At 34.5% G+C, this 25,240-nt stretch overlaps 3 protein-coding genes across 22 annotated transcripts in view; 1 reads left to right on the top strand and 2 right to left on the bottom strand.

Annotated features, from left to right (window-relative positions):
* dlg1 (discs large 1) overlaps positions 1-25,240 on the bottom strand; it is a 134,075-nt gene that overhangs the window by 94,164 nt on the left and 14,671 nt on the right. For 9 of the 18 annotated variants that reach the window (XM_070110157.1, XM_036371598.2, XM_070110163.1 and 6 more), the window contains exons 1-2: positions 18,254-20,174; positions 17,802-17,933 (exon numbers count right to left, since the gene is read on the bottom strand). In XM_070110157.1, coding sequence (XP_069966258.1) covers positions 17,802-17,933; positions 18,254-20,057 — 1,936 coding nt within the window. In that variant the 5' untranslated portion in view covers positions 20,058-20,174. Of the gene's footprint in view, positions 1-17,801; positions 17,934-18,253; positions 20,179-25,240 lie in introns of those variants that run through there. The other 9 variants (XM_070110165.1, XM_070110164.1, XM_070110162.1 and 6 more) reach the window with 3 other exon arrangements.
* Positions 378-23,716, bottom strand: PCID2 (PCI domain-containing protein 2). 3 transcript variants are annotated; one of them, XM_070110176.1, is made up of 5 exons: positions 23,707-23,716; positions 2,026-2,045; positions 1,732-1,962; positions 1,413-1,653; positions 378-1,354 (listed from the first exon to the last, which is right to left on the bottom strand). In XM_070110176.1, the coding sequence occupies exons 3-5, from the start codon at positions 1,952-1,954 to the stop codon at positions 625-627; spliced, it is 1,194 nt and encodes a 397-aa protein (XP_069966277.1). In that variant the 5' UTR covers positions 1,955-1,962; positions 2,026-2,045; positions 23,707-23,716; the 3' UTR covers positions 378-624. The 3 variants fall into 3 exon arrangements, with proteins under 3 accessions (XP_069966277.1, XP_014101148.2, XP_014101149.2); XM_014245673.3 differs by lacking the exon at positions 23,707-23,716 and having other exon boundaries at positions 2,026-2,133; XM_014245674.3 differs by lacking the exon at positions 23,707-23,716 and having other exon boundaries at positions 2,022-2,104.
* On the top strand, positions 11,883-13,313 carry LOC106624011 (mannose-6-phosphate isomerase). The gene is given in 2 exon segments (XM_014243672.3): positions 11,883-12,825; positions 12,828-13,313. Coding segments are annotated over 2 exon segments (1,122 nt in total). The 5' UTR covers positions 11,883-11,978; the 3' UTR covers positions 13,103-13,313.

Here is a 25,240-nt window from a genome sequence, read left to right on the forward strand (position 1 = left end):
AATTTTACACACGTCATATTCTTTCCAAGAAACTGCTTATTTATTGGAACCGCTGATATTGGACCACTATAGCATATACCTACATACATAGCTGACATACTTGTACAAACTGACCGATCAAAATCTAGTTCCTATATGGAAATCTTTTTTTTTTGTGAAGGTGCAACTAAAGTTTCTTGTTTTTATTTAATATGTGTAATCTATCATTTGGAAACGTTTAAATATGTTATGGAAATATATTTTTGCTTATTTTATTCACATAACTAATTTTTTAGAATTTCAAGCTTCCAGAATCTAAGAAGTCACTTTATCATTATGGACTCTCGATGCGTTCCAATATTTTTTTTTTCCATTTATCAGAAATTACTAAAGTCACATTTTGCATTTCTGCTATTGAAAATAACAAGTCGTCTTGTTTATTGTACTTTATATCTTTTCTTGTTTCACACTTATGCAATTGCTAATTAACAGTTCTTATGTACTAGCTACAGCATGCAGATCTAATAATTAATATAATAAAATATATTACTATAGAGTACCGTAGTTACTAGTTGGTGTAAAAATGTTTTATAAATAACTTAACGATCCAGGTCCGTGCAGCTCGGCGCCACGCATCACCCGCTCCTAGGAAACCGTATTGAGTGGTGGAAAAGGATTCTGCTTGGAGACCACTAACTTATTGTGGCTATATGAGATATAGCCTTTAATTTTACCCTCGAAAATCAAATTCGCCACAATACAATGTGTTTCATCGATATTCATATCGGTCTCGCCAACAAATTGCAACGCCGCTTGAAATGCACGCAAATCTAATTGATGTGTCTGTTTGATTATGTACACACGCTTAAAGAGATTGCGATAGACAATGAACTTCAGTTTCTCAACCAATAAATAAATGCCACATTTGATAAAGAATATCTCATGGCGTTGTATAACTTCATCGAACTTGCGAACATTGCCCTCTTTCAGCGCTACAGCAAGTTCATGAAACTGTAGTAGGTCAAAACGTTCGAGATTCTGTTTCTTTGGCAAATATCCAAGTAGCATCTTTACCGGCACTAAGTATATCAGTATGAGACGCTTGTTGCGTGGGAAATTGTGTGGTGTGTTGCGCAGGGCGAATGAAAGAAATTCATCGGCACTCTTGTAGTCCGAGTCGAACATAGCTTTTCGGCCTACAAAATATTTATACGTAATTTGCTCTTGCAATGGGAAGGAGTCTTTGAAGGTGCTGCTATCAATTGCGCGTATCAATGGTTTACATAAATGCAATTTGTTGATGCGGAAATACACTTTGAATAGCTGATTAACTAGATTGAGCATGCCAAGTCGCTTAGTGTCTTCGTCAGAAGATCTGGTGGGTAAAAGAATGTGTTAACGTTGATCTGTAAATTAAAGTAAATGTAGTGTACCTATTATCTGCGGCGCAAACACGAAAACAGCTCATTAAGCAATCTGCGGCCTTTTCAAGAATTTCGCCTGATTTACTACTACTGCCCAGATCCTCGCATTTTTGCGCTAATATACGCAAATCCAAGCAAGTCGTGTACATAATGGGCAAACACCAATTCTCCTCTTTTAACTGTTGCAACATTTTTACAACAGATTGTATGCATTGTGACTGTTGACGATATGCCTGCATGAAGTCTCGCGCTAATATTTAATGAGAAGAAAAACATAAAACATATATATATACGTAAATATAGAATGTAGCAAATTATTTCCACTCACATTCCATGCCCAAGTAGTACAGCACCTTCAAATGCGCACACACTATTTCATCAATTGGCGGATCGAGCATCCGTTCCACTGTATTCTCTGGATTTTCCACGTAGAGATTACGATTCATAATATGTTTGTCTTTGAGTGAAATGAAGGAAGCCAAGGAGTCGCCATCCGCCGCGGACCAAGCGCGTTGCACACCGCTCAAATAGTTTTGCAAAGTGCCAAACATTTTGCTGCCTACAAATTTAGTAAAATCTCAAAATTTTTAACATATTATTTGCTTTATTATTAATTACCTACCTTAATTCTGTAAAACCCGGCACATAAAGCTATTTCGCTTGCAAATTTTTTAATACTTCACTCTGACAAAAGCACTGGATGAGAGAACTGTCAAAACGTTGAAAAATCGATAGACAATGCAGTGTTGCCTCACTTCAAGATTTGTATGTCATTTCTTGCAGTATTTGATAATATATTTTTAATCTTACATTTGGTAATTAATATACTTATTTTTTTATGAATTTAATATTTATTGAAATTTTATGAATTAATTATTTCTTTTTTTAAATTAATTAATAAAGAGAAATTCAAATATTTTAAGTATGAGGAACAGTATTGACAACACTGCTCAGATATGATTCGCTACTGCTTTGCCGACTTTGCCGACTGTTGCCGCGAATATCAAATTCGATTTAAATTGTTTTTGTATGCCGAAGCTACTATTTGCTTATACATCTTTGTTACATAAAAGAAATAGTTTGGAGCCAAATGTTTATATTTACGTACATATGTACACATTTATCACTCTATTTATTGGAACGCTGTATATGGCTTGTATTTGTGTAGGGGCAAAAAGTATTTATTTTGGATTTGCATTGCAATAAATGGTGCTTTCGAACAGTTTAGCTTAATGTGATGCTGGGAAAACTTAGAATACCGTCCCAGGATCTCTGGGATAATATGGGTATGGGCAGATAGAGAATGTTATATGTGATATTTGAGTTTAAAATTAAAAATTTCAATTATTTAAAGTACGTATTTTTATTTAATTTAAGATGGATTTTACACTTATATTTTTCACTTTTATATCCACTAACACTTCACTATCATTCGTTTGTACACATTTATTTCACTCATAACAAAACGGTTGAATTCTGACAAATAGGCAGTGAACTTGATCTCAAATTTTCATTGATATTTGATACTGCTTTATTAGACTTTTGTACGTTGACTTTTTATGGCAAGTGTATCTTCATACATACACATATTAAAGAGAGAAGAAATTGACTTGAGAATTTTCTAAATTCATTTGTGAATATTATTTTACATACGTATGTATTTACATTAGGACGTCCCTTATTTTCCAAGTTTATTTTTATACCCTTAACAAGGTATATTAAGTTAGCCACGATGTTTGTAACAACCAGAAGGAAACGTCGGAGACGATAGAAAATATAAACATACATATGTATATAAATGTATCTTTATAAATGATGAAGTGACGGGCTGAGTCGATTTAGTCATGCGTCTGTCCGTCTGTATATACGTGAACTAGTCCCTTATTTTTTTTTAAATATCGATCTTAAGTTTTGCATACGCACATTTGTCAGAAATCGGAAAACTATAGCATTTAGCTTGTATGGAAAACACTTTTATGTTATAAGATATTATACAAGGTATCACTACAATATCCGCAGAAATTGTTCAGATCGGACCACTATAGAATGTGGTTGCCATACAAACTGATCGATCTAAATCATGTTCTTTTATGGAAAGTTTTTATGTGTAAAGGGCGTTAGAGCTTCGGTGCAACCAAAGTTAACTTTTTTTCTTTGCGAGTTACATATGTAGTTTTTTACAAAAATAAGCTGTGTATAAATAAATTTATTTTTTATAAAAAGTATATGTTTTTGTTTTTGTCAAAGTTTCAGTCGCCAAATCAACGATATATTCATACACAGCAGTTGAAAAATATCTAAACGTTTTGGAAGTAAGCCATTCATGCCTCTCAGTACAAAATAACTAAAATTTATAAAAATCCCTTAATCTACCCTAAATTTTGTTCTAATCACATATACATATATATGTACGAGTGCGTATAGGTATGCATGTATTTGTATGGGATACGGGTTTTGACCGCCTAAAGTGTGCTCCCCACCAAATAGTTCGCTTGTGTGTTTTCTTAATGTAAATTTTCAGATTTCACATAAATATTCGTTCAATCCCGAAGCGCGATAAAAATAACTTTACGTCATTCTTGAGAAGAGCACTTAACATTTGGTTATGTTTTAATTTAAATTGCATTCTTTTACCTCTATGATATAAACAAAGCAGGGAAAAGAGCAAATAAACAAAGTTATGCGGCTTCTAATGAATCCATATGCACGCATACACACATATGCATAATTAGAAATTTTAATGTTATCTAAAAAATATTTTTAAGAGCTTTTGGTTAGTTAGCCTTTTTATATTTGAGAATAAGTTTTTCGAACAAAGCAAAAATATGCAGCAAAGTTATTATTTTGGTTTGCACGAGTTTTCGTTTGCATATTTGTTATAATTGCGTATGTACATACTTATATACAAAGAAGATATGTATGTGGCTTAAAAAAATTATATACCGATTGTTGTTATAATGCATGAGTTTAATATTAGGAGAGTGACAAATCGAACAAACTGATTTGCAGATGTAAAGAATTATCTAACTTTAACAGTATACTGAATCAGACGGGTTTGATGTTATCAACCAAAAAAAGCGACGATGTTTCAATTTCGATGCGCACAAATGGTTATTATTATCGCAATCGAGAGAAAACAGTGACTTTCGAAACCTATTTTCGATTAACAAAACGGAGTTTATTTGATGTTTTGGGTGTGAAGGATTCGCCGAGGGGCTCGTAGAAAGAAACCTCAGCCTAATTATCTTTATACTCTCGCAACATATTTCACAGAGTAAATTAGTTTTGTTCACTTAAAGGTTGTTTGTATCACATAAAAATTATCGAGTTAAATATAAGGTTATGTACAGATATATAAATTATCAGGGTGACGAGACGATTTGAAATCCGGGTGACTGTTAAAATTTATATATTATATATTGATGAAACTTAGTACCTATATTCCTTGGCAAAAAAGTGAGGACGAGTTCGTAGAGGGGCGTAATTGGAACATTGCCACGCCACAAACCGCCATTAATCGAAAACCTATAAAGTGTAATATTATATAAAATAAATATTTAATATATTATTTTATCTATTTAAATAATATTTTTTCAAATTGGACGTGGCCCCGCCCTCTTAATGGTTAAATATACATATCTTCCAAGCTAACTCAACTAAACTTGCTGGGAAGAAGTCTTTTCAGCATTTCTTCATACACTACATCAGATAATAACCACGCCCACTCCCAATTTAACGCTTATGTTAGAATTATTGGAAATGCGATAACTCACTGAATAAAAGAGCTACAAGCATTAACTTTCACAACCATGGTAGGATGACATTGAAGGACTTTATGGGAGCCGGTGTAAAAGTTGGACAATGGGTGTAGCACCGCCCACTTTTAGATGAAATCCTATATCTCAGGAACTACTTTACTAATTTTAACCAAATTTGGTGTGTGAGGTTATCCAATTATTAGCATTGTACACTATGTAATGGGCCAAATCGGTTGACAACCACGCCTACTGCCCATATAACCAATTTTTAAACTTCTTATGATTCTTTCACTTTACAGTATACAGTCAAACATCAATGAAGTTATTAGAGTAAAACTTTGCACAAATAGTGTCCTCAAGGTTTTTAATCTTTCCCCCAAAAACTGTCAAAATCGAACTATAACTTTTTAAAAAGGCAGACACTAAATATGTGGACACCAGTGCATATGGCTGATTTTTTGCCGAATATATCGGTTAGTCTGTGAGTTCTAGTGTTGAAATTCGTGGAGAAAATTTTTGTGATAACAGCATGCAATGGTGCAAAAATGGATAACATCAGGCCAATATTTCCCTTAGCTCCCATATACGTAATATACCGCTTCTATCGGTCTATATGTAAGAAATTTTAATGAAATTCCGAAGTAATATCTTTCTAATAATAGTTCATCTTCTTGCCTGTGATTGTAAATAATGGATGCAATACTTCCTATTTGCAATTAAAACATATACGAAAATTCCGTATATCACTTTACTTTGCGAGTGTATAAAATGTTCGGTTATACCCCGACAGACAATATCTTTTAGTCGAAAATTAATTTTTTTAGATTTCATCTACGAAGAAGACGGGAATCACTGCAGCAGTGAAGGGTCTATACTTAACGCCATGTGAGATCTCGTGTAACTCGAAAAATTTGGCATATCAATCGGCTCATGACATTCAATTTTCTCAAATGTTTTGAGAAAGGAACGTGTGGCACGAAATTTGTTCCGAAATTGCTAAATTTAAAGCAAAAGCAATGTCCCATTAGTGTCCCTCAGGAGTTATTGAATGACGTCAAAAATTATCCGGATTTGCTCAAGCGGGTCATAACTGATGACTGGTGCTCTCTGCGACGTTTTCCTATTTTCAAAACTGAAGAAACCAATGAAAGGAAAGCGTTTTGCCACAATTGATGACATGAAGATCAGAGCTGATGGCCATATCGAAAAGCGCATTTCAGAAGTGCTTCGAGTATTGGAAAAGGCGTTGGCACAAGTGTATTATATCCGAGTAGGATAACTTTGAAGGGGACAAAATAGATATTGATGAATAAATAAGTACTTTTCAAAACAATTTAAAATTCACCTTTTCCTTTGAACATACCTCGTATAACCTTAAAATTTTAAAACAATTGATACAAATTTTCCAAAAATCGCCAGTCGTGACATTACACGAGTTTTAAGTCCATTTTGCTTATTTTGGTCTACATTTATTGTGGTACATTTTATGCTTATAATATGTATGTATTATATATTACACATGGAGACTATGGGCTTAATATTTTAATACCAATCAAATCACTACACATTTTTTTTCCAACACTTGAAAATTTTTGGAACTGTTATTTTTCAAATTCTGTGGTCTTAATTTTTGGCATTTCCGGCACATATCGTTTCAAGTGGCCAACTCAATCAAGTGTTTCTGTATATACTACATATATCTATACATAATTTCTTTTATGAATTCCGAAGATGAATCACTAATTTGATTAAAATCAAGTCCTGCGCCACTAGGGATTTCTTTAAAAATAACTTCAAGTGCCACAACTTTAAAATGAGTCTCTACATGTTCGCTCTGCAAACATGCCACAGATCTTCCCCAGCGCATAGCGACATCCAAGGGCACTTAAGCAAATGCATAATAAAGCTAATGTACAATTAAAGGAATAATTTGTACGGCATTACAGTTGTGCTTATTACCCTTTTTTTGCATTACTTAGGCACTGAGTGACAGCTTGTTTAAAAATAACTTACGATATACCTCCGCATAGAATACCTTAGTGCCCGGTGAATAGCAGCGCTGCAACGTTGGATGCTTGGAATCTTAGCCGAGTGTGCTGTAATTGCCAATGAGCGACGGCTCTGCCGTGTACTTCATCCCGAATAGGAAATTAAGCACAAAGCAGACTCTATCAAGGTGTCCTCATCGAAAGTGGAGGCAGTTGCATATAAAGCAAATGTCTCCCTCTCCCAACAGTATAATAGTCGTTTTTAATAGGTGTATGCCAAGACAGCTGCACGGGAACCTGTTTCGTGGCTATGTACCTCTGATGTCTCTTTCATTGCCTAATACACAGGCCGCCACATTAATGACATGGAATGGAAAAAGAAAAACATTTCCCTTGAACAACGCGCTTGAATAGGCGCGCACTGTCCACACTAACTGGTTGATATTGATAAGGACATGGAGCGTTGGGTGGACTATAGGCGTGTGTTTATAGCCATAGTATCCCCAATGACATGCCTTTATGTACATTAGTTAAACACATTACACCGCTTGTAAGTAAATATGTATGTATGATAGAATTATACAAGCGATGGCTAAAACTATGTACTTGTACACACGGCTAATGGACACGAGGGTGGTCTTAAAAGGATCGCAACTGTACTCCATAAAACTAGTCTTTAAAGATATAAGGTATACAATTTAGAACACCTTTTCTTTAATACTACTTTTTATGCAGACAACCAAAGGGTAGACAGACGTCTGAGTGGGTTTCTCACATTTGGTAGATTCTGGGAATTATAATAGATAAAAAATCTAAACTTACGAACGTTCATTATTTCTGATGAACAAATGAGGAAGCTCCTTTTTCGTATTCAACGGTTTATTAAATGTTATTGATTTTAAGAGAGAAAGCTAGAGCTGGCAACAAGAGATATTTTACCATAGACTAACAAATATTAGATATGTTCCAGCAAGTAAGGATAGGAAACTGAAGGCCTTCAGGGCAAAATGAGAGGGTTAAAAGAATTTACAGATACAGTAATGTCGGAGATATCCATCGATAATTTTCTAAAAGTATTCCGAGTATTGATAGTCTCTTGAAAACCATTAATGCTTTTAAACCTCTGACCCTAGAATATGTAAGAACAATATTTAATGGCCAGCTCTGTAGCAAGCCTTAGAAAACTTTCTTTGAATAGTGTGTTAGATAAGAAAACTGTTGGCAAGTTGCCACCATGGCTCTCAGCTGTAAGTGACATCAAAACGAAAAAGTCAAAGGAATAAAATAGAATACAATGCACCCAAGTAGTGTAAAACATTGTATAAGCCTACAAGTAGCCAAAGAATCAGCTGTTTTCCTATGTGTGTGAAACAGCCGTGATCACCTGATCGAATATGCCTTTTTTTGACACAGAGTTTTAAATAAAAGGTTGTAGTGTAACAATTTGCACGTAAAATGGAAATATCTGGAAAACTATACGTTTGCGGCGCCAATAGTTATATATATTCGTGATCTGGAGAATCTCGTCTATCCAACCATACCCCTCTTAACCCTGAAATCGTGGGATGCTAAACTAAAGTTTTCCCATTGCTTTTCCTCACCACCTCTGAGGTTGTAATATAGGCGCGTTACAGACCTTTTTTGTTTGTTTCCCCAGGACTAAACCGGTAAACTAAGAATTTAAATATTCAACAGACAAAGAATTTTCACTCACAAAAACATAAACATGTAAGTTAAAAAAGATAAAATTGGAAACATTTAATAATATTTCAATACAATAAATAATAATTTAAATAATACTATGTAAATTTAATCTTTAGGAATTAAAACAACCGAAAAATATTTTAATATGGAATAAAAACATTCTTAAAGGTATTAATTTTAAAACATAACACGGCAACACACTAGAGCAGATTTCTGTCATTTGATCGTTTTAGTAGTAGAATATTGGTTGGCAACCCGTACAAAGTGTGATTTTAGTAGCAGAATATTGGTTGGCAACCCGTACCAAGTGTGATTTTAGTAGTAGAATTTTCGAGGCAACCCGTACCAAGTGGGATATTTTTGCGTGTGTATTAGTGAAAATCTTAGGATTGGCTACTTGTAGATTTATACAATGGTGTAAAAGCTGACAGAGTTTTTGGAAGCTAGCGTATGAATAATTTAATTTTCTCGAATCAAAAAAGATAAGTGACGAATTGAAGAATAGTCACTATAGTAACTAGAGGTTACAAAAAATTAGTTCAAATTCGAACTTATTTATACAAAAGCTTTTAAAAGCTCCGATTACTTCCTATTTCCAGTTTGGAAAAGTGGTTAGTTAGATAGAAATTCGGGAAAAACTTATTTGAAATGAAAAAAGTTGTTTGGGTAGTTTAATGGCCACTGCTATTAAGAGTTATTGAAAAAAATGTGTTGCATGGAAAAATCTTAAAAAAAAAATGTTTACTTCCTCTGTCAGCTAGTAAACTTTTAGGGCAGCCCTCGTGCATACATGTTTAATGCAATGGACACTTATTGTAGAATTCTTGTTCGGCTGCGTGTGTGCTTACTCATGACACACTTTCAAGGTCCATACCTAAGGTCTAATGTTTACATTATGAAGTCATTCTACTGTGTTATGCATGAAATGTATTGAATGGGCAATCATAATCAGTAAAACAGCCAACTTTCAGCCTTTTCATACAAAGTAATTGTATGCTCCTGCATATACATAAGGGTGGACAGAAAACGAATTTTTTTTCGCTTTCGACTCTGAAAAATTGGTTGATAGACACCTCTTAGAAAGGCTCTCCAAGTATGAGCTCTTTTGTTTAACTGGAAGGAGAAATTGAAAATTTTCTAAAAATCGGGAAGATATTGGTTTCACCCCATTTTGCAAAAATCGAGTTCTCAACAGATCTCGACGTTTTGAGGGTCGAGGAAGCTTCCCCGAACATTTCTACGATGATGTCCGTATGTCTGTATGTATGTGTGGATGTATGTGTGTGTGTGTGGATGTATGTGACCCTCTTATAACTTTTAAACGGCTCAACCGATTTGAATAAACTAAACGGCTTTCCAAAGGGTTTCATTGCACTTGAATTTCGTGTGAGTTTGGACCCAATCGGACCAGTAGATTTTGAGAAATCTCAAAAATAAAAATTTTGAAAAATCGTTTTTTTCGAATTTCCAAACGACTTGACCGATCGACACCAAAAACTAATCAGTTCTAAACCTTGAAAAAACACATCGTTTGCCGCAAACCGGGTCAAAATCGGTTGATTTACTTGCGAGATATCGAAAACGAAAAATTTCGAAGAGCTCAAAAGCAGTGAAAAAAGCGAAATTTGAACGTTAGCGTATGAAATTAGAGGGAAGTTGCAGGGATGGCCCTTGAGGCCAACCGTTTTCCACATTTTTTTAGAGGTGTCTATCAACAAATTGTTCAGAGTACGAAGTGAAAAAACACTCGTTTTTTACCCAACCCTAATATACACATGTATAATATATCAATGTCTATATGTGAATATAGATAAATGGTTTAATACATGATTTATTCATGAGAATAACCAACACAATATGACTATAATCGAATTATGTAACTATTGGTATATAATAAAATAAATAAATAAAGCAAAATATATTTAATTATTTTAAAGAATGCAACAAAAGTCCATGAGACCATAGTCGACACGCTATTGTTCTTTAAATAATGTTTTGACCAGGTCTAATTGGAGAAAATGTAGCTTTTTGGATTACTTTATAACTGTGACTTGACAGAAGATGTGTAGTTAAATAGTAATATTAGAGGAAAGCTTAGGCGTTAGTAGTTCTCAATTATTGTATTTTTGAGAAGAAAACTCACTACTTTAGAATATATTGCCAAAAACACTATTGGTAACTGATCTTTAATAACGTCTAAAACTTCGAATGACAACTTGAGCCAGGTAAACAATAATCACTTGGGAGAAATTTCATACCTTGGCTTAAATTATGTTTGGCTAAGGAGGAAAGTCTTCAAACGGAAAAAACACAAACACAGTGTAGAACAAGTTCACCAAAAAGTAGTCAATTACGAATTTGAAATTGTGGTGGACTATTTTCGAAAGGAACCCCTGACTTAGGCTAACTAGGTATACTTTGAAAGAAATATTGACGTTACATACAGGAATTATATCAACAGCAAAGACCTATGACCTTTGACCGAAAACAACAACGGATTAATGATTCGGAGCAGGTCCAACCCTTCAAACGGAAAAACACAAATTTTTCAAAGATATGTATGAGACAATGGATCAGTCATGGATCCACCTTTTCACTCTGCATCGCATCGATCATATTCTCCGAATTTGGTCCGCCAATGACTTCTTCATGTTCTCAAACTACAATAGAATAGTCGCTGGAAGCAAATGAATTCCAATGAAGAGGTAAACTGCGCGACTGAGACTTATTTCGAATTTCGAAAAAGGCATCGAAAAGTTGGAATTTCGCTATAAATATGTGGTGTATTGCCTTCGATGGCAACAATGTTGAATAATAAAATAAAATTTTACAAAAATTTTTTGTTTTCCTTTTTATTAGTACAAATATTTTAGCCTGTAGATTAAATTAAAAGAGAAGGAATTTATGTAGTTTTTTTTCAGTCGGCTGCTTCTATTGCAAAAAGCGTTACCATAAAATTTAATTATTATGTACTCATGTTTTTCGCAACACTGAAAAGTAAATTTTATCAAAAGTAAACCATTACTTTTCCTTCATTTTTTTTATTCATCTTCCTTTTGAACTGAGTAGACAATTTCGTAACAAATATATTAAAATTTTTAAGCAATAATATTTTCAAAATATTTATGGAACTAATTGGATTGGTTTACAGTTTTGATTGGGGGAAAATAGGTAATGAGTCCACAGTGGCCCAACTGGCAGCACTTAACGACCCGGCATTTAAGGTCCAAGAAAATATGCATTACGCCCAACTATGTATAGGCTCCTACCCAGGCGAAGTTGCGAAGTACAAAGAAAGTGGCGAAGCATTAACGACAGAATTGCCATTTATGCTGAAAGTGCTGAGTATGAACAAGGCGATAAGTTTACATGTTCATCCGAACAAAAACAAAGCTGAATACTTGCATTTAAGAGAGCCCAAATTCTACAGAGATCCCAGTCATAAACCGGAAATGGCAATCGCTCTAACACCCTTCGTGGCTGTATGTGGTTTTCGGCCACTATCCGAAATCAAGAATATGTTAATGGATATATATCCACTAAAAAAATTAGTAATGGCCGATTCTGATGACATCGACCTTTTGGCTGCGGGCGATGAACAAGGTTTGCGTAATTGCTATCAAAAACTATTTGATAGAGACTTAGATGCTTTAATTGAATGCGTGGAAGCAATATCCAAAGACTTTGGCAAAGAAATGTGCAAATTTGATGTACTGGAAATATTCAATATACTCAAAAGGGACTTTCCCAAGGATATTGGTGTAATTTCTATATTCTTTTTGAATGTTATACGTCTGGAACCCGGTCAGGCGATGTTTGCCGATACAGGCCAAATTCATAGTTATCTATCTGGCGATTGTATCGAGTCCGTGGCACTTTCTGACAATGTGATACGCGTCGGTTTAACAAAAAAATATAGAGATACCAAACATTTATCCAACATACTGAATTACAAAAGTCCCACGGCTGAGGGCATTTTGCAGTCACGCAAATAACTTTGAGACCTGAAGATAATGTTTATGCTTTACAAATTGAACAATCTCCTGGTATAATGCTGGTTTTAAGTGGTCAACGCACTTTGGTAGTGCAAGGTGTAAATCAATCGCAATTAAAACGTGGATCTATTCTCTTTCTGCCCTACAAAGCGGGTACTGAACTGCAGTTTTTATCCAGTGGAGAGGAGAAAGAAAATTTTGTGGCTTACATCAACACTGCAAATACCCAACCAAACCTGACAACAGATACATAATCGAAGTTCTTGAAAGTATAATTAGAATAAAATGTAAGGTTGACTTTAAGTGGCCCGCAGTAAATGTAAGAATTGCCAAAAATAATATATTTCGTAATATTTTATCTCGAATGTCAAACTGGTTCTTTTATGCCAAACTGAATCCAGAACTCCATGTGTAAGGACAAAATCGTTTGTGTTATAGAAATAAAATAGTTAGTTTTATAGAAAATATATGTACTTGATATTGCTTACGAAAACTAAACTCGTTCTTCAGAACGAACCTGAGTCTTACTAAAACACTCAAAAAGATTTTGAAAAAAAACAGTAGAGGACTTATTTGTTTGTATGAAAGTATTGGCGACAAAATTTCAAAGAATTTTAGATTGTCACAAATTCAACTAGGTTCTACCAAAGAGCAATAAAAAAATAACTACAAATTGAATTCGTAGCCCACCATACTTTCAGAGCACTATTTACTGTGTGATAGTAAAACTGCTATCTAACCCTAATATAATTAATTAATTTATAATAGATTAATTAGTTTTGAAAATTTTTTGTTCCGATCCTTGGCTTATAAACTTTACATTCAATGCCAAAGGATTTTACTTTATACATTGGAGCTTTATCTCTCTCACTTTAGCAATGTTGTCCAAGTCAAGGTAGGAACTAGAGCTCTTGGTATTCGTCTAATCAACTAACCGGATTAACCGAATAGGGCATTATTCGAATAATAATATTCGGTTTGCACTCTCCAGATAGTCGTAAGTCGTCGACTATTCGATTAACCGCTCATTGTCGACTATCCGGTTCATGATATGACAATGCCTTATACAGAAATTGTACGGAAGGGAGAATTTATTTTATTTTACAGGTTTTTTTCGAATTGAATTACCTATGGAAATTTATTTTGTTAAATATTTGTTTTGAAGTTTTTTATATAAAAACACACTTTGCACTTCAAAAAAAATATTTCACAATTCTTGACAATGTATTGTACAATGTGCGCTCAAGTGCACTAAACGGTCAATTATATTATCTCAGTGAAATTTCAGCGTCATTCATTTGAAGAATAATTTAATTTAGTGCCTAACTCCACTGCTCCCGTCGGCATTCACATTTTGGTGCGTGGAATATTTTTAAATTCTTAACCGATTTTCGACGCTGGCTTTCGGCATTATTTCAATTTTTCCACACGCAAAAATTATAAGCAACAAATTGGTATTTTTGAAAAAAAAAATTTAATATTTTCACGTTTCATATTAAGAAGAAAGGAGAATCAAAACAAATGAAAAAATTAAAAAGCGCATCATTGTTTCCCATATGATTTCGTATAAGGCATCGAAATGATAGTAAGCGTTCATTCATATTCTTATTTTTATTGAAAAAAGTGAAACATTTATTAATGACATTTTGTGCACAAATCAAAGGCTGCTTGGATTTCAAACAATTTTCATTTAATCAAATACTCGCAGCGGAGCAACTATTCGAATAGTCGTTCTACTACGATTATTATATTATTCGGTTAATATTCATACGAACGATTACAAACCGGATATTCGTATAATCGGGTTTCAGGTTATTCGCATAGTTTTAAGAGCCCTAGTAGGAACTACCATAATACAATATTTGTGTCTCTCTTTGTAGAAACTTAGCTACCGTAAACTTAAAATTTTGTGCTTCCGCTGGAATCACGGCTACGAAATTGTTGAAAATGTTGTAGAAGTGTTTTAGGGAGTCTACTTTATCACGATGACAAGTATTTCAGTGAAAACTTGCCTTTTGCGAGCCATTCATCCACTTATGTTAATGGCGATAACATCAAAAATGTAAAAGAAACAGTACTTGAAAATCGTCGTTGGCATTAGAGGGATAGTAGAGGATCTCAACATCTCTTATGGTTCGACTCAACACAATTTGATTCATGGTTTGGGTGCAACACTACGTAGTCGTACAAACTTTTAAATTTTAAGTTTCATTTTTAATTAATTTAAGAAAGTTGTGTAACATAACTGAATTAAAAAAAAAATATGTGGTAACGTAAGTCCTCACATATACTATAAATGGTAGTTAAACATTTATATGTGGGGATTTACTTTACCACATACCTCACTCCGTGACGCCTGTATCGTGCGACTGTTTAACTACTGAGGATCTAACATCTAACGCATCATTATGTTTGTAAATATGAGGTCAAAACTGTACGAGTACAACAGCCTAGCGAATGGCGTTCCAAAAATGAGTCGCAACCGAAAAAACCCGCCTATTGGAGCCACTAAAAGTCTTTCGCTGAAGGCCATCCCAGCCGAGGCTTATAACAAGTGTATGGGATATTGGATTAAACTTTGACATGCTAGTATTGACTTAGGAGCATATTTTCAAGGCGTTAATGAAGAATTGTAACAAAATAAATGAAAATGTTTTTTGTTTTATCTGTCCAAACTAGATTAAGTCAATAACTTCAATTAATTTTATTGAAGACGTGACACCGCCTTTTAAGGCATTCATAATTCTACAAAAGTACACTTCCAATATTAATACCAAATTTAAATCAATTTTTTAAAAATGGTTAGAATAACAATAATCAATGATATTTCTGCATTTTTACCGATCACACTGTTTTAGAAATTTTGTCGTTATGTCTGACGTCCTCGAACTTTGCTATTCGACGATTACAAGCAGCTGTTCAAACTTTTTTGGTTCCTGGAGAATTGTGAGGGACTGGTGTGTTGTCTACTTCTAGAAAATAATGAAAAAATAGGGCGGTGCAGCGATTCAAGGCTAAGTTCGACTGCTACAGTCTTACGAAACTAGAATCGAACACTGTCTGAAACCATTCAAATAAGTTTAACTACATTTTAAAGAACCACGTTCGATGGCCGAGTGCGTAATTATTCTAATACAGACATATTCCGACACAAATTCAGCAACTGACACTGATGTAGCAGATTGATTGGTTACTTTTTTAATCAAAAGTGTTTCAAACCTCAACAGAATTGAATTGGAAAACACATCTATTCAAAAGTCAGCGCTTCGGTAGTGTCATGAGATAAACGCCGCAACAATAAACTTAACAGCAACTGCAACTGACAGCTAACCAACCAACAACAGCAATAGCAATAAGCTAAATAAACAACATAGCACTCGGAATCATCACAATTATACAGCCGCCCATTTTGTATGAAAGTTTGTATGGAATACCCATCGCACAAAAACACACAGAGAAATGTACGTGCATGCGTGTGTATGTGAGAATTGCATCCGTTCCATTCATTTGTACCGTTGTGAGAGCGTTGCACGTCTAAAAGCGATGACCCAAATACGTGTACGTGGCCTCGTGCATCAGCCCTGTAATAATGCTGATTGCCATAGGACGAGTAAAGTGCAACACTGTTGTATGCATGCATGCCGAGGTGAAGGTAAAAGTGGGTGAAATCCATAATCGATAAACTTATGCACAATGCACGATGTGATGGGTCGTCATTTCCCGTTAGGAAATCGCATTATGCTCTTCAATGACCTCGAAGGAAAACTTATAATAGCAAACCCTCTCGGATGACGACTTGTTACTTATCACTCTATACCTGCAAATAAGTTTTACTTTGTTCTATTTAGGAATTAGTGAGTACTCTACTATGACGATGGCTAAAGACACATTCTTAAGGGTGCATACCACTGATCTAAAATGTTATATATAAGATTTTGCACATATTGTTGGGATGAAAGTGAGGTCTATTTATATGTAGGGGACTCAGATTTTTATCCGGCCAAGGACTACCACTTCGATTGTTTAAGGAATTAAGGCTAGATTATATGTTTTAAAGATGAAGCAATTTAAAAAAATATAGAAAATTAAAAATGCTACTCACAAATAATTAAATAACATTTTAGGCTTCTATTTCTCAAAACTAATGACTCTATAATTGTCATTGGGAGTAAAACTTCTTACCATCTCATGTATCTGATTACTGGACAAACATTCCAAAGTTTACTGATTGAACACTTTTGTTTAACAAGGTCACTGAAAGACCGGGGAAGCTAATCTAAAGTTGGGTCCTTAAGGATTTTCAAGAGCATACCTAACTCTGACTAAATATCCAGTTTAAAAATGTAAAATACAGAAAAGTTTTCTTCTGTCTGGCAACGTTTCAAAATGTAAAAAAATCGAGAGCCTTGAAATTCAAATAAATATTTTTATCCACCGTTACCCGTGTTAATCTAACGGTGCTGTTCAATCAGACCCTACAAACCCTGTAGGTAAAAACTTTGAAAATCGCTTTTAAATTTTCTAGTTCATTTTGCCTTAATTATAGTACAGAGAAAACTAGCAACAAGCTTCGTTTCGTTTTCGACCGCCATTGAAGAATATTTTCGTGCTCACTTTTAACATAGATACAATTTATGAAAAGTTAAAAAAAAAAATTTAATAGTCTTAAATCTAAAAATATCAGATTCGTAAAAAAAATTGTTTAAAATAAATACTCTTAATCAAGAATATCACAAACATTCGAAAATTATGGAACATTTATTGGAAAGTCGCTAAGGGTCTAGTATGTTCAAAATTAACATTTTACTAAGAAAAAAATATGCTTGTCATAATTGAGTTCAGTAGTTTTTATAAAAAATTGTGAATAAACTTTTTCTTCAAGATAATAAATTTGTTTCAAATAGCATTTTCCTACAGGTACTGGTAAAATACATATTTGATAGGAATACATACCCAATAAGGCTTGAAATAAGCGTGATTTGAAAATCCGTATCACCCGTTCGATGGCTATGCGCAGTGCACGATCCTGCGGTTCTGATAGTCTGGAGTGATAATCCTCTAATAATTCAAGGGCACGATGTGCTTCTGCAATAGTAGAGAAAGTAAGGTTAGAAGCAGAAAATACTGTAAATTTTAACATGCAATGTGTTGAACAGAGAGAATGAAAGAAAGGGTGTATGTGTGTGTGAATGCACTAAAAGCTTAGATAATTAGTTGTCGAGAGGACGGACAGTTTAATAGCGAAAGCGCTTATTTACCTTGATTTATTTACGGCATATAGATTAAATGCTTATAACTATAATATATTTCCTATATATTATATTTATTTATGAAGCTAGTGGGTGCAGTTGTGAAAAAAACTAAATTTATGATTGTGTTTTTGTAAAAAAGTCAGTTTGGCATACTTTGTATATCCGCAAAGCGTTCGTCAAGCGTCATTTCCGGCATGGTCTCCTCTATTTGACTAGCTTGTCCGAAAATGGTAGACCAATAGCCACGGGTGACATCGTCGCCGCCCACCGCACCCTCCACATTCATTTCTTCTTCCTCGTCCACATCCATTGCGTTGGTCGCTTCGGCAGTTTCGACACCGGTAACTGTTATCGATACCGCGTCTGCAACTGCATCTGCCGCTGCCGATACCTCGGCCTCCATATCAACATTATAACTCTCTTCTGCTTTCGTGACCGACTCGAACGTATTCTCTTTCGTTTGCGTCGTTTGGCCATAAATGCGTTCACGTTCGATCGATTCGATCATCGTTTTAAAACGATTCAATTCGAAACGTAAACTCTCGGACATATTGGTTAATTGTGTATTATACGATTTCGAAAATGAGCGTTGTTTTAGCCTATTGCTTAAATTATTCGTATACACTTCGGTCTCATCACGTGATATATCCGATTCGGATTTTTCAAAATAACCAGACTCAATGTCTGGTGTTTTAAGGCCACTACTCAAGAGATGTCCGTACTCAAGCAGATCCTGTGCCGAGTAGTAACACTCAATCGATTCGCGTACACTATCGCGCCAATTCTCTTCGTCCGCCAAGACGCTGCCGATGTTTGTAGTAGACGTGTTGTTCTCGTTGTTGATTGCGTTTGCTTTTGTTGCTGTAGTTAAGCATTGCGAACCTTTACGGTCGTCACCGCCGCAGCTGTCGTTATCACCTTCGTCGTTGACGTTTTTGACGGAATCTAGTACCAGATGCTGTTCTATTTCTGGAAACTGTTTTAGTTGGTAATCCTTGATATTGTCGTTTTCCTCGCTCGTGTCTCTTGCAGATTCTTCTTTTGTTTCTTTTCTATTAATATCAGTCGTTTCTTCAAACAATTCAAAACTTGCATGAGCAGCCGTCGGCACAGCGCAATCTGTTAGCTCTTCTAAGTGGACAGCACGTTCATTATATTTAGCATTGATTTCTTCAGACACTTGTATGGCATCACATACAAGTTTTGATGGCTGAACATTTAGTTTCACCTGGGCTGTTGATTTCGTTTCGTCAAAGTTTTTTGCATCGTCGTCAGGACCGTCTAGACTCTTAAAGGGTTCTTCGATGTCTTCGTCCTCTTCAGAGCTATCACCTAGATTACCACTAATTTTTATTACTTTTACGGTATAAACTTCCGCCGATTCATAACTGTCTGTGGTTTTTTTTGCGCCAACAGATTCGCCTAAATCGGTTTCGTTCTGCTCGTATTGCCTTTCATTACAGCTGCTTTGTTTCAGCGGTACTTTCTCTTCGTCCTCTTCCGAAGTATATTTTCCTGTCGCGTTAATACTTTTGTTGTGATTCCTTATCTTGGTTGTATTAAGTGAGATTGTCTTCTCACGCTCAAGCGATTGCTGTAGTCTTCTTTTAACGTGTTGCCTACTCCTCGACCGTCTATTTCGGCGACCTTTATAAGCGTCTGCAACTAAAAGACATGTTCTCTCAGTGCGTCCATTATCGTTGTCATTATCGTCGTCATCATCATCGTCATCATCATCATCAATGTCATATACATCACTACCGGCATGTGTCACGACATCACTGATAGAACCGAAATCAATGTCTCTCATATCACCAATATCCTCGCCATATTCTGGCGCTGAAGAGTCAGCGTCGTCGTCATCCTCATCATCGTCGTCGTCATGAAATGTATGATTATCGCTGCTGGTTAATAGATTGGGATCACTACTTCGCTCGCGCTCACTGTCCGTGTCCATGTTCGGTCTAAATTTTAAAAGCTTGTTTGCTGTACTCAATGTGTTGTGTATAATTTCGAAAACCCGCGAAATGTGTTTCGAGAACGTCTTGACAGCAAACCACGTCTTTAACTAAGCGCTAAGCTCTACGGAAAACATACAAAATGCCCTACAAATTACGCATTCTCATAGCAACGCATGCCATTCCTATGTATCATAAGTAAGGATGAGCGAGACAAACGTATGTGGAGGGAGAAGAATGAGTGACAGATATATGTATTGAATATACGAATCTAAGTAAAACCAATCAATAATGATCGATGAAAGTTATGATTTTGAGCTGTGTTTGAAATGTTGTGGACAATTTTGTGGAATGTAAAGGGTGGTCCAAAAAAGTTTTGCATGTATTTTTTAAACAATAGCAAAAAACTTAATATTTAATATTAAAGGGTCAAACAATGGGGAGGAAAATTTTTAGTTTTGTCATGTCTTAAAAAATAAGCTTTTTAAAATTAAACATATTAAATAATATATTTTTGGAAATAATATAGTTTTAAGTCTAGAAAATAAGTGGTCGAAAGAATAATTTGTTACATTGTTATTTAGAAGGATATCAAAGCACTGGGAATAATATACAATACATATATAAATTTACTAATAATTAGCCAAGGGTCTCAAAAATAGAATTTTTATTTCAAATTGCTCAAAAATAGCGTTTAACAACTATAATTTTCCACTAAATATCCTAGAAAAGCAACGCTCATATAATTGAGATGATTGCCTTCATCGTTAAAACAAGTGGCAACACTTAAGTTTTGCTCTTTTGATTAACTGATTAATATTACTACAATAACAGTATCTAAATCCTTTATATTTTAATAACATACCCTATTTGTAAATATCTTACTTCGAATTCTTTAACATTATAAGCCGCAAGAAAGAAGCCTTGATTTAACCACCCTTAGCTTAAGCACATTTATTTAACGGTCTTAACATGACGGTTGTGGTAAGGCCATTATTTGCATTGTCATTTAAGTTCTTTTACATAAAATATACAACAATAAACAAGGAAAGAAGAATATGTTTATAAAGGCATGACGGACCCAAAGTGACATATTGCATTACAAGAAACTCAATTCAGAACAACCTTTTGCCTTTTGTCACATGTTTATTAGAACATTTCGTTACCTCTTCGTATGCTTTACTTTTGCATTTTCCGACTATACAAACTTAATAGTAGACCAGAATTTTGTAGTTCTATTATCTCTACATACAAATAACAGTAAATATATTGCGGTTATGTTTTGCCAGTAAGAGTATCTGAGCAGTTATATTAAAATTAGTATTGGGTACATTACATAAACATATTTTTAAACCCCATGAAATTTGCGAGAAAGTGGTTTGTGATGAAAAGGTGCAGAGCTATGTATGTATATTTAGTTATCAGAAGTAATTATACCCTGCACAGGATTCATTAATTTTGTAAGGAAGTTTGTAATACGCAGAAGGAAACGTCGTTGAGTCTATAAAGTGTATATATAAATGATCAGCATGACGAACTGAGTGGCTTTTACCATATCAGTTTTTGAGATGCCGATCTGAAATTTTGCACAAGTCCTTTTTTTCCCCGAAGAAACTGTTCATTCGTCGTAATCATCGATATCAGATCACTATAGCATATAACTGCTATACAAACTGACCTATCAAAATCAAGTTCTTGTATGGGCAACTTTTTTATTGGATAGTTATCTTCACAAAATAGCTATAAAATCTATAAATTTACGTACTATTATAGCAAGTCTTTTGTATATTAATTTTTTGTCTTTTTTTCAGATATCACGATTGATAATCACCGTTACCTATAGAAGCCTCTTTTTATACACACTCGAACACATTAATCAAGCCTGAAAGAGAGAAATTGATTCTTCTGTCCTTACTCCCAGAATAAGTGGTTAAAGTTAAGCGTGGCTAACCTCTTAAGTCTCTATGAATTTTGTATAAACGTGTACGAAAAAGCACGAGATTGTATCTGTATGAATTTTTTTATTCGTAAAGCAGTACTGAACTATGAACATTTGCTATGTGCTCCTTTTATTACTCTTAAAAATCGAACGCTTCGTTTTTGTCACTCATACCATTTATCACCGGGACAATTATCTTTTTCGGAACCTTTGGTAGTAAAATTTTTAACCACTAGCTTTTATTTCCACCATACTTTTACCAAAAGCTGATAGCCTAATGTACGCAATATCGCAAACTTTTTAAAAGCTCACAATATTCCTTAAACTTTGACATGTCTAACTTGGACCTACCTACTTAACTTGGCGTAGTCCTCATATCAAAACCCGTAATGAGGGCTTGACGTTCATATACCAAGTCTTCTTGCCAAATAAACGATACAATTTGATTTGGATGGATTTTGGTTAGTATTAGAGGATTTGATTATTTATTATCTCGGAACATTTTGAGATATTTCGAACATTGTGGAGATACGAATGACGAACCTTGTCAAACAAATTAACGATGATCGCTGTATATTTCGTTTTTATATTCTTTTGATTTTATTTGAAATTTATGTTTTTTTCCAGGTTATTTTTCACTTTCAATATCTATTATCCACATTCCTACGAGAGTTTTCATAAGTTATATTTAATTGTCTTATTGTTGTTTTCACACATTTTTTTCAATTCATGAATTTCATTTGAGCCTCCCTGCTTTAACTGAAACTTTGCTCGAAGTTAATATTTCAATATGCAAATTATTGGAGAGCCTATCAGCATAGCGTCACAGGGTGTTAAAGTTTGTAAAGGACACACACCTACACATACTAATACATACCATTATACATATACATATGTATTAGGATGCATGTATTACGAGTATTAACGCCCAACAATTAGCGCCGGGTGATTTGCACGCGATGGAATAAACGTCGGTCAGCATTCAGCCACCGAACGATAGAGGGAAAGGAAAGCCGGAAGGTATGAAATGGTGTACAGAACATGGACATGGCATGTGTCTGCTGCCATAAATGCTCAAGTTCCGGTTTAAACCGCAATTTTTATTCACATTTTCGCCCTTAAATTATGATGCATGTGGGTCGATTAAGTTATTTGGCGCAACAAATTGCCGTTTATACCTAAGTAAATATTTCTACACATATTTACCAAATTAAGGCGTAAGTACATAAGTTATTTCTTGTTTATTTACATTGTATAAACATTATTACTGCGTAAATGTATAAAATACGGATTGATAAACATATGTTCGGACGTGACACTACCACTTCGTGGTTCGGTTCAAGCATCCACTAGAATCAAGTTTTTTCAAAAACTATGTCTATCAGAAGATAATGGCTAAATATGACTGTGGTCAGAAATGAGAAGGTTTCTGAGAAAAGTAGATAGCCGACCTTAAATTAATGGTCCATGTGAAGAACGTATCACATAGCAGAAAGTTTAAAAAACAACCTGAACGTGAGCTCTTTCGAAGCTTTATGAACGTATTTTTTAATATTTAAATGTACATATACTACCACTTCACAACTCCCAATCCGTAGATATGAGTTGCGATTTTCGTAATATTTTAGGACTTCGTCTTTGCCGAAATCCATACTTATCGAAAAAAAGCATTATTGAGATGAAGATTACGCTAAAGATATAGATTATTACGCATAAAACAGAACAAGACAGCGTATAATATTACGAATGATTTCATGCTCTGTACCTCAGATAATTGTTAATGATAGCGATTCCTTGGCGAGCTTTTTAAACTCTATCAACATCACTTAGGTGATTGTAGAGTCAAACGAGAAGACGTCTAAAGCATAACTGTTTAGCAATACTCTTATCTGAAGTTAGCTTGTGCGGATAATATTATAAATTAGTCGAGAAGCAGGTGGAATAAATGAGTACTTATAAGGACGTAGACTTCCAGGCAAGTAAAATATTGTGCATTCCCTGAAAACCTGCCGGTTTCCTTTTGAGCACACTCGCTGCGCTAATACCCCAGGAAATTGTCTTATAGCTGAATGTTAGCTGAATGTATATTAAACCGATTGGATATTGACTATTATTAATATTGTTATCCTTACGCACCAATTTAAGGCAATGTCAAAAATATTACCAAAGAGAAGAAGCTGAGTAAAATAACGATTATCAACGTTTTGGTCGGAAAAAAACGGGAAATATCATCGTTTAAGATAAACTGAAACTGAACTGGTAACAAAAACAGATTTGGCACTATCTTAGAGTTGTATGAGCTAGCTTGAGCCATAAGTAGAAGTCCTCTTTGTGGCATGTCATTGTGTTAGAAAAACTAAGTAAGAAAGAAATTCTTATGTGTAGATACATATTGAGATCCATTTGAAGGATTGTACAATTCTTTCTAAGTTAATCTCGGTTTATGCAAGCGAACAGGGTATTTTATATTTGCCACGAAGTCTGTAACACCTAAAAGGAAAGGATCAGCATAGCAGATGAGCTGAGTTTATTTAGCTTTGTCTGTCCGTCCCTCTGTCTTTGATCGATCTGAAATTTCGCACACGTCCTTTTCTTTCCAAGAAACTACTCATTTGTCGGAACCACCGATATCGGACCACTATAGCATATAGTTGCTATACAACTGAACGATCGGAATCAAGTGCTTGTATGGAAAGCATGTTTATTTGACGAAATATCTTTACCAAAGAAATCATTCAGATCAGATCACTATATCATATAGCTGCCATACAAACTGAACGATCACAATCAAGTTCTTGTATGAAATCTTCTGTATTTGTTAAGGGTATTATAGTTTCGGTGCAAGCAAAGTTAACGTTTTTTCTTGTTTTATTTTATAGTTTTATGGTACTAACATGCAAGACAAGCAAAACTAAAATTAAATTTAGAAGTATTTTCTGCTAATAAACAAAATATATACCTTCAGTCTATAAGTTACCTAAAATTTAATTGAAATAAATAAAATCAAGGAAATCCAAGATATAGGAGTGTGTAATAATTTTGGTTTCTCCTCTGATTCTTAGAGTAACTACGCTCTAAGTACCTTAATCAATGCTTATTAAAATGTATGCAAATTTAGTATCAACAAATGGTTAGAAATGATGAATGAATGTATGAAGTGTTAGCGCCATGTTATATACTTGGTTAGTGTGGTCAGTCATAATGTAGTTAACGTTTTTCTGTTTTACTAAAAATTATTTGTTT

The sequence above is a fragment of the Bactrocera oleae genome, chromosome 5 (assembly GCF_042242935.1).
Source record: "Bactrocera oleae isolate idBacOlea1 chromosome 5, idBacOlea1, whole genome shotgun sequence".
Taxonomy (NCBI): domain Eukaryota; kingdom Metazoa; phylum Arthropoda; class Insecta; order Diptera; family Tephritidae; genus Bactrocera; species Bactrocera oleae.

Coding starts and splice junctions, on each gene's coding strand:
- PCID2 (XM_070110176.1), bottom strand. CDS start 1,954: ATGTTTGGCACTTTGCAAAACTATTTGAGCGGTGTGCAACGCGCTTGG. Junction 1,654..1,731: donor GTACTACTTGGGCATGGAAT/GTGAGTGGAAAT, acceptor ATTAAATATTAG/CGCGAGACTTCATGCAGGCA. Junction 1,355..1,412: donor GTTTGCGCCGCAGATAATAG/GTACACTACATT, acceptor TTTACCCACCAG/ATCTTCTGACGAAGACACTA.